The sequence below is a fragment of the Cupressus sempervirens genome, chromosome 5 (genome assembly GCF_028749045.1).
Source record: "Cupressus sempervirens isolate cs-2001-9-10 chromosome 5, ASM2874904v1, whole genome shotgun sequence".
NCBI classification, from domain to species: Eukaryota; Viridiplantae; Streptophyta; class Pinopsida; order Cupressales; family Cupressaceae; genus Cupressus; species Cupressus sempervirens.
Genome location: NC_143122.1, coordinates 885,580,231 through 885,590,678, shown reverse-complemented (window position 1 = coordinate 885,590,678; position 10,448 = coordinate 885,580,231). Strand labels below are relative to the sequence as shown.

The following is a 10,448-nucleotide window of genomic DNA, read 5'->3' as shown; positions in this document are numbered from 1 at the left end:
ATAATTAACTGGAAGGAATTACAATTTTCCGACCAAACTAACAACTTTTTCGGCCAACTTACAATTTTTTAGACCAACTTACAACTTTTTCGTCAAAAGTTCAATTTTCGGAAACAAAGTTCCTACAAATAGCCTATTGGCTAAACAAGAGATACAATACATGAAACTATCAAATGATATTACAAAGTCATGGGCCAAAAACCACTTTAAAATGGTGCACATCTTATCTCCAACCTAAAATGCCCCATGTGAAATGTAAAAACACATATCACCACATATAACTGCCTTTGACAAATCATTAATTTGTTACACACATTTTTATATATTTCTTATTTTAGGAGATCTAACTTCTAGAGGTCATAACTTTTGAATCATGAGTCAACTTGAGAAATTGTCTAAAGATTGGAAATTAAAATGATTGATCTTGTCAAACAAATAGCCCTTTAAGTAAATTAGATAAGATATTTGAGGTGTATAGAAAGAGAGGCTAAAGGAAAAGGTTTGTTATAGTCTGAGCACCCAAAATGTTACAATCAACTAATCACCAAAGTGTAAAAAATAAAACATAGAGATTTGAATACAATTTTTTAAAATGGCTTTAAGGAATAGGAATGTAAGTTATATGTTTGCTAAAACAGAAAAGATAATAATGACTTTTTGAAAATTTATAAGCTTTATAAAGTAATGTGATTAAAAACTTCTAAACATTTGAGAATTCAGAATGACTAGCTAAGATTGTAGTTAGACATGTATTTAAATTGAAGTGGAGGAGTGCTTACATAATTTTGATGGTCTACACAAAGTTTTATAATTGTACTTCAAAATATTTAATTAATAGATAGATAAGAAGATGAATGACAAAGTTAAAATATACTTTTTGTAGAAAAAATTTAGATAATATTAAAAAACATCTTCTTTTTCATGTTGTAATGATTCCCTGTATCTATACGATGTTATGTAACATTGTTGTTGATTGTTCACCTTCAGCTATTCATTATTAAAATTATTTTTTTAATTGTGTATTCAATAAAATAAAAAATAAAAAAACCTATTAAATAAACTTTAAAGATCAAAACATCTATCCATTATAATCAAAACTTAGAGGACTAGTGGTCGAAGATGACACAGATATAACATGATTTTAACATAGTCGGTGCAAGCCCACAGAGATGTCTTTCTTCTTGTGCTCCTTTAAAGTGCACTATTTGTGCTATTATGGATAATATAAGAAATTGACTGGTATTATTATGGCTGATATAAAAATGAATTATTAGGACTATTCTTATTATAATTAGACAAATGCATTTAGGAAGATTGCAATTGTCAGTTTGTGAGTAGAGAATATAATTTGTACTCTAGTAAGAAGATAAAAAATAAAAAATAAAAAATATTAAGTTGAATAATTTATTTTAAAATTTTAACAATACCTTACAATTTTATTAAACAAAATAAAATCAATTTATTTATAAAATTTATAACTATACAAGACTTTTCTAGAATCTACTAAAATCAATAGCGTCAACTTCAAAGAATTATTAATTGTGGCATTAGACACTAAATGTTGTGGAAGGCCATATAATTTACAAAAATCAATGTTCGCTTTGATAAAAATGAACTTGTTGGAAGCTTGGCGGTGTGTTTGAAAGATGCTGATAAATTGACGTCAATATTTTAGAGTGGTAAAAAATAATCATTATTTTTTTTTTGAAAACAAATTTCTTGGATTGGGTGGGCTGTTTGGTTATTATTTCTTAGATATATTTGTTTTCAAGTAGTTGGTTTTTTCTATCTACAATGGGCTTGAACCATTTTCATTTAACTTAAAAAGAAAACCAGCTAAGATTTTTTTTAATTTTTTAATGTTGCGGACCAGATTATATTATAAAATAAGTTAAAATTATTAACTTAAAAATAAATAAATTTGATTATCAGATTCATTAAATATATTTATATATTTATGATTTTTATTGTCTTAATATTTTTTTCAAAAAGTTATAATTGTATTTGAGAATTTGTAATTAAGTTATTGAACCAATTTTTCTTATTGAAAATCAAAGCTATGTAGATACAACATTAATATATTATGTTGAAATGACATTCTTATTTTACTTATAGTTATTGTGGATATGCAAGTTGTAATAGATGAAGTAAACAATAAATAATATGCCTGATTCTTCCTCCCAGTTAGTCAATGGACATTTTGCTGATGATTCTTTTCTCACTCTTCTCAAAGATGAAGAAAACATCAAAAATGCTTTAAATTGTCTTGACACTTTTTGTCAAGCCTCTGGCTTTGCCATTCAATGGCATAAAACGCTCTATTACCGACAGTCTTTTTTGCCAGCTCCACCTTGGCTCAGCCAATTCCAATGGAAATGGGTTACTCATGGAGAAATTTTTCGCTTTCTTGGCATTCCCTTTGCTTTTCAGGCTTCCCCTGTGGAACTTTGGAATGTTGTGCTTACAAAGATTACCAAAAAGCTTGATTATTGGATCACTAAGCCGATTTCTCTTGCTGGTGAATTTCAGATTTGTTCTAAGATTTTGGCTGCCACCCATGTGTTTTATTCTTCTTGTTGGGCTCCCTCCAAAGCTTCATATCTCAAATTAGAACGTTTTCTCAGAGATTTTCTTTGGGCCTCTAGTTCTGACCATCATGGTTTTCACAGAGTTGCTTGGGATTTCTGTTGTCTCCCAAGGGAATCTCGGGGTCTTGGCCTGCTTTCCACTCGGAAGCAGGGCCTTGCCCTCTGTGCTAAATGGATTATCAGAGCTATTTCTAGAGATGAAGCCTAAAAAATTCTTGTCAGGCATTGTATCTCTTCAGGCTTCCCTGCTAACAGACCGGTGTGGAAGGGAATTGGTTTTCAGACCCTTCTCACTATGCGAGAACCAGTGGTCATACAGGGCTCTTTCATTATAAAGAGCATCTAGAAAGCCTGGGAAGCTGTTAAACCTTGGCTTCGTTGGGCTGGTAATGAGTTTCGCAATGGGCTATCCTTAAATCAGCAGAACATTTGGTGGTCTCCCCTGTTTGCCTTCCAGGGTATTCCTCTTGCCAAGACTCAAGGTGCCAGTGCTCTGCGTTTCTATAAACGAGGCATTTGCACTACTAAGGACATTTTTTCAAGAGTCACCATGAATTTCAAGTCTTGGGAGGATATGCAAGTTCAATACCGCCTTGTACGTGCCAATCGCCAAACTTATGAGCTTCTGTTGTCTTCCATCCCTATGCACTTACTTCATAAAGTGGGGATTCAGTCTGTTCGACCTTGGTGGTATGATTGGAAGTGGTTTCCTGCCACTCCATTTACCAATTATAAGCCCAATATGGGATACAGATGGCTTTCGCCCCTCCTTCCGATGGTGGACATGCTTAATCAGCAGTGGCATTTGCATTCTTCACTTTCTCAATGGAGAAAACAGTTCGACACCATTTGGAGTGCCATTATAGAATCTAAGATTGCTCACTTTGCTTGGTGCCTTGCTTTCCAAGGTCTTCCCCTGGGGCCTCGGCTCAAGCACAATGGGGTTCCTGATCCCAGATGCCCCTTCTGTGGCCAACCTAAGTCCTTTTTGCATATTTTTTGGTTTTGCAAATGTGCTCAGAATTATTGGCACTGGATCCATGATTTTTTCAAGCCTTTCAGGCCCGAACCTTTTTCATGGCACATGATCCTGCTGGGTGATTCCCCCAGATTTCCTCAAAAGTTTTCCCAGATTTGGGATACCTTCAGGATGGAAATTTTGTTTTCTCTATGGAAAGATAGGAATGCAGTTTTATTCACTCATAATTTTTTGGATGTTAACATTGCAATATACACTAAGGCATGCATTTGTAACAATGTCATTATGCAGATACAGGTGCAAGCTAATAAAGTTGCCCTGGAGGTTGCCCACTTACAAGAAATGTTAAACCACTGGGGCAATGTGCCTTGTACCATTGCCAAAGTGCCTCCGGATGCCTCAGCTGATGCCTCCTCATCTCGCGGTCGTCGTTCCAGATGCCAGTCCTCTGGCCGCCATTCACACACGCCGTGCTCCCAGGGTCCCCGCCACTGCTCTCCCAACGGTGGTCATGGCGGTTGGAGGCGCCGCTCCGCTTCCCCACCACGTGGTGGTTCTGGCTGGTCCCCGACTCCCCCCCCAGGCGGGCTTCTGGCTGGTCTCCGGCTCCTCCCCCTAGATGGGTGCACTCTGGCAAGTTTCCCCCGGCTGGCCTTGGCAATTTCTCCTCCACGGCCAGACAAGAAGGATGCGGAGACTGCAACTACCCCAGATCCTGCGGATGTTGCTGATGGCAGGACTGTTCCTAGTCTGCCTCACAATCCCACTGATGCGTGGGGATTTCCTGATAAAGATGATCCTCCTCCCTCTGTTGGTACTGCCTTGGCAGCATGAGGTTATTCTAAATGTTTTTTTTTTATAAATAGTTTATAGTTGTTGGCTGCGGCCATGTTGTTTGCTCCGGCTTTGACCAAATGAACTCATTCGCGGGGTGATCCTGTATCCCCTGGCCCTTTTTTGTGAATTGTAATCTTAGTAAATTTTATTAATTGAAAAGGACTATTCATCCAAAAAAAAAAAAAAAGAAGGAAAAATTAAAATTATAAGAGTGAGATAAAGCATATTAAATAAATATCTCCTAAAAAAACATACAATACATTCTAATCAATAAAATGCTAAAAAAAAATTTTAAAAAAAATATTATTACAAATTATAATGAAAATTAGTAAAAAAATATTTAAAATATTTTTCTTATAAATAAATCATATCAAATAAAAATTGCATAAACCAATTTTCATTATTCAATATATTTCAAACACCTATTGATAATTTTAAATATATTAAATACCACAATATAAAGTTCTTTATTAAAAAATTATATTCATCCAAGTTTAACTTTTTGAACGTAAATTTTAAAAGAAACCCTATAATAATTAATAAAATTACATTGATCTATAATAATCACTATAAGTTCAGTGATCTAACCCTTATTCACAATGTGTTGATCCTATTAAAAAAATTAATTATAAATTTAATCATTAATGGTGTGAAATTTTAAATGAGCTCGTCTCAGAAGTGCAAGTGATGGAGGGGGCATAGAGGAGAATGGTGTAAAAAATGCAGATCTATGTTGATGCACTGAACCATCCCCAAGATTTTAGAAAATTAAATATTAAATATTTGAAATATATATATATTTAAAATGGAACAGAAATAACATAAGCAAATATTAAAATAAAAAGCATAAAAAATATAATATTTCAACAAATTACCTATTTAAATTAAAATAATACAATTCACTAAGTTTAGCGCAGATTAAATTAAATAAAGTTACACAAACAATTTAAAAATGTAGAAAATATGCTTTCCAAAATTAGAAGTTTTATGAGAATGTAATGTATAAATTGAAGATAAACAGCTCATATTTTCCATGGTGAACATTTATTCAATTTGAATGCAGGAGAGGAGAGAATTTAATTTAAAGCATTTGTATAGCTAGTAATATGGCTGAGGCAAAGGAGGAAGCAGGAAGGTAAAGTGATTTCTTTTACTTTACCCGATGATGTCATTTCAGATTGTAAAGCCCAAACTACTATTCTGTTCTGTTTATGAGGTATTCCTTCAGGCCCCGTTTGGTTACGGCAATACCGGGCACGGAATAGGGTTTTCAGCGCCAAAATCGGGTTATGGAAGAAAATGGTGGCGTTTGGTTCATCAAATGCATAACCCGGTTTCGAGTTTCGTCTGCCAATTTCGCTCGAAAATTGGAAGAAATTTCTTCCAAGAAATAGGTGGAAGTTGAAATGAAAACTAGGTTTTGGGTTTTTATGAATGCGTTTGAATAAATCGTCGGGTCCGCCGAATCCACCTTAGGTTTTTGGAAGAACAAATTGGGTTTTTTGGAAGACGACGGTTGTATTGTTTTCGTGCTCTGTAGTGCGAAGGCGAGGGTTTTTGGTTTGCTGCGTTTGTTGGGCTTGTGGGTTTTCTGTGGCCGTGGTTTGCGAGGGTTTCTGGTTTGTGGGTTTTCTGTGGCCGTGGTTTCCTGTGGCCGTGGCGTGTGGCTGTGGCATTTTCTGTGATTTCTCTTCTCCACTTTGAACAGCGACGGCGGTAAACGGTTCTCCTCTCACACCCACCTTTGCATACTGGATTTTTTGAAGTTTTTTTGGTTCATTCAAACGTAACTGTTTGTTTCAAATCTGTTTTTAAAATAGTCAATATGTGCTCACTAATAAATTCGAGTATAGTGCTGTGAGAGATCAATACCAGTGAAATGAAAAATTAAACTTTGTAACAATTTCTGGGTGTTTGTTTTAAATCTGTTTAGCAAAATAGTCAATATATGTGGTAACTGTTTGTTTCAAATCTGTTTTTAAAATAGTCAATATGCGCTCACTAATAAATTCGAGTATAGTGCTGTGAGAGATCAATACCAGTGAAATGAAAAATTAAACTTTGTAACAATTTCTGGGTGTTTGTTTTAAATCTGTTTAGCAAAATAGTCAATATGTGCTCACTAATAAATTCCACTATAGTGCTGTGAGAGATCAATACCAGTGAAATGAACAACCAAACTTTGTAACAATTTCTTGCCAGTAATGAGTTCTAGTATGTTGTTGTGAGAGATGAATGAAATACCATTAAATAGAGCCAAGTCATAAACTTATGCTCACTAATAAATTCCAGTATAGTGCTGTGAGAGATCAATACCAGTGAAATGAATAACTAAACTTTCTAACTGTTTCTTGCCAGTAATGAGTTCTAGTATACTGCTGTGAGAGATGAATGCAATACCATTAAATAGAGTCAAGTCATAAACTATGTATGAATCAACTATGTATAGATCAATGTCAATCATGGCTTTTATCTATACATAATCAATATGTGCTCAATATGTGCTTAATAATGAATTCTAGTGTGTGCTCATGTGATTACCTGTATATATCATAGTGCCAATCAAGCAAAACATGGAAATCATGGCTTTTATCTATACATAGTTGACCTATACGTAGTTTATCATGGTTCAAATCTGTTTAGCAAAATAGTCCAATATATGCTGTAACAGTTTGTTTAGAATCTGTTTGACAAAATAGTCAATATATGCTCACTAATGACTTTCAGTATAGTGTTGTGAGAGATCAATACCAGTGAAATGAACAACTAAACTTTGTAACAGTTTCTTGCCAGTAATGAGTTCTAGTGTACTGCTGTGAGAGATGAATGCAATACCATTAAATAGAGCCAAATCATAAACTATGTATAGATCAATGGCAATCATGGCTTTTATCTATACATAATCAATATGTGCTCAATATGTGCTCAATAATGAATTCCAGTATGTGATCATGTGATTACCTGTATATATTATAGTGCCAATCATAATAGCAAAACATGGCAATCATGCTTTTATCTATACATAGTTGACCTATACATAGTTTATCATGGTTCAAATCTGTTTAGCAAAATAGTCCAATGAGTTCCAGTATAGTGATGTGAGAGATCAATGCAATACCATTAATCAAAGTGAATCATGCCAATGAAATGAACAACTAAACTATGGATATATCAAGTATGTATTGATCTATGCAAAATCATTCAACATACTTATGAGGTCATAAACTATGTATAGATAAAAGCCATGATTTCAAACTATGTATAGATCAATGCAGAAAGAAACTCTATTCCTATTTCCAACTATGTTACTTTTCATCTTCTAAAAGACGAGCCTCAATTTCAGCGGACCCGACGATTTATTAAAACACATTCATAAAAGCCCAAATTCAAGTTATAGTTTGTACATGTGTATGTGTACATACATACATGTGTGTGTGTGTGCGTACACACATACATACTTGTGTGTGTACGTACATGCATGCATACATACATGTGTGTGTCTACCTACATGCATGCATACATGTGTGTGTGTGTGTGTACGTACATACATGCATACATACATACATACATTCATGTGTGTGTGTGTACATACACACATACATACATGTGTGTGTACGTACGTACATGCATACATACATGTGTGTGTGTGTACGTACATACATGCATACATACATGTGTGTGCACATACATATATACATACATGTGTGTATACATATAGACAAATGGAATCAATATTATGCTTTCATTGGTATAGATAGATTACATGGAGTATAATGACACATTGTAATTTGTTCTTTATGGGCTTATGATCCTCGGTAGTTGGTACTCCTTGTTGTATTTGAATAAATAATTGACTTCTTAATGCAATGAGGCTAGCAAATAATCATGTTGTATCTCGATAGGTGATAGTTGATATTTCATAACTGATAGTGTTTAAATTGTCCACATTTCAGGTCACTAATGGATCCTATGGAGAGTATAGAGGTCCAAGGAAGCATAGTTAGGAAGACCACATACACTCGCATTCTCACAATTCTTTTTGCTTTTGTTGGCATAGCCAAAGTACTGGTAGCCCGAGAAGGTAGTCAAATGGGTAAACGAATAAGAAAAGGAAATTTCTTTTGTAGAGACATTATTCATTCGAATAAGGTGGATTGTCATGATCAGATTCGGATGAGTAGGGCAGCCTTCTTTTCTCTAGCTCGTATTCTGAGGCTGAAAGGAAGCTTGAGAGATACGATCCACTTGAAGTTAGAGGAACAACTAGTGATGTTCCTCCACACCCTTGGGCACAATCTAAGGAACCGCAAGATTGCCCATAACTTTGGGCACTCAGGAGAGACAGTCAGTCGGTACTTCCACAAGGTTTTGATGGCTATCTTAGCCCTTCACAGAGATTACTTCATACCACCTAGTCCAGGCACTCCTCCTGAAATTAGTGGGAAGGATCGTTTTGAACCATTCTTCAAGGTAAATCACACATTATTACAAGTTTATTGTCTAGAATGTTGTCCTTATCTTATTATTACTTGAGCATACATTTGATCAGTGTATCATATCCCACAGGATTGCATTGGAGCCATCGACGGTACCCATATTCCAGTGCGAGTTGATGTCGACATACAGGGTAAATATCGTGATAGAAAAGGGAACCTATCACAAAATGTTATGGGTGTCTGCTCCTTTCATTGTAAGTTTCAGTATTGCCTTGCTGGTTGGGAAGGCTCTGCTGCAGATAGCCGTGTTCTAGCCTCAGCTCTATCCAGATCAGATCCACTTGTAGTTCCCCCTGGTAAGCCAAATCACATTTTAATATACTCAAGGTTATGCTAAATGGTTCAAGTATTGACAATATACTTTCTTTGTATAGGAAAATATTATCTCGTGGATGTTGGATATCCAAATGCACCTGGATTTCTCACTCCTTATCAGTGTACACGCTACCACTTGAAAGAGTGGTCAAGAGAAAACCCAATAAACTCTGCACATGAGTTGTTCAACCATCGACACTCCTCTCTTAGAAATGCAGTAGAACGTACATTTGGTATTCTGAAGCAGCATTTTCCAATCTTAAGACATGCAACGTCTTATGATATCATGACACAATCCTATATTGTTTTAGCATGTTGCATACTTCACAATTTCATTACGATAGAGGATGGCCTTCCATCGGAAGAAGCTATTGAAGAGGAAGATGATCATGATGGGATAGAGGTGCCACTACTTGAGACATATGGGTTGTCTCAGGAGGATAGAAATGAGTGGGCCCAATTTTGAGAAGATATAGCAAATAGGATGTGGGAAGATTATAGATCTCGAGAATAAATGATTTATTAGAAGGCAATGTGCTTTATATGATTAAATTGATGTATGCATATACAATGATGGTGTTTGATTTCGTTATTCTGATATCAATCTTTGCTACATTCTAATTAAATAAAAAGAACATTAACTTTCAATTTCACACCTACATTATGTACAAAAATTGTTGATCATATCTGCAATACACAATTCAACTTGAAATATAGATTACATTGATTTAAATGCAAGAAAGCACAATTATTATACATCTTTGCATTGAGAAAGTACAATAACATGCTTCATAATGGGGCTCATGACTATTTACTTGCCATTGATATCACCATTTTGTCTTACTAGTAGTTTTTTTTATGTTGATGTGTTATCATCAATTATTGCTTAAAATGTGTATCATCTTCAGTTAAATTCTTTCAAGTTTATTAAATGTTAGCCTCATTGCATTAGGATGTATTAAAAAATGATATTTAAAGTTTATCATCTTCAATTTTAAATGAAATACAGCAAGGAGTACCAAATGATGAAGATCATAAGCCCACTAGTAAGAAGAGAACAACGAATTCGTTGAAAATCCTATTTTTCTGATGTTACTGCTTGCTGCATTCTATTTAAATTTAAAGAGCAATAACTTTCAATTTCAGTCGTATGATTACTTTAAATTGTAATACGTTTACCTATTCAATATGTTAGCCTTGTTCCATTATGACATATTACAAATTGAAAGTTAA

The 10,448-nt window shown here is 34.6% G+C and overlaps 1 protein-coding gene across 1 annotated transcript; it reads left to right on the top strand.

Annotated features, from left to right (window-relative positions):
• Positions 1 to 3,928: 3,928 nt before the first annotated feature.
• LOC149558767 (uncharacterized) lies at positions 3,929 to 10,448 on the top strand. The gene is made up of 5 exons (XM_089831032.1): positions 3,929 to 4,084; positions 5,582 to 5,749; positions 8,572 to 8,874; positions 8,971 to 9,094; positions 10,411 to 10,448. Exons 1-5 carry the CDS (start codon positions 3,929 to 3,931, stop codon positions 10,446 to 10,448), a joined length of 789 nt encoding a protein of 262 aa, XP_089687158.1.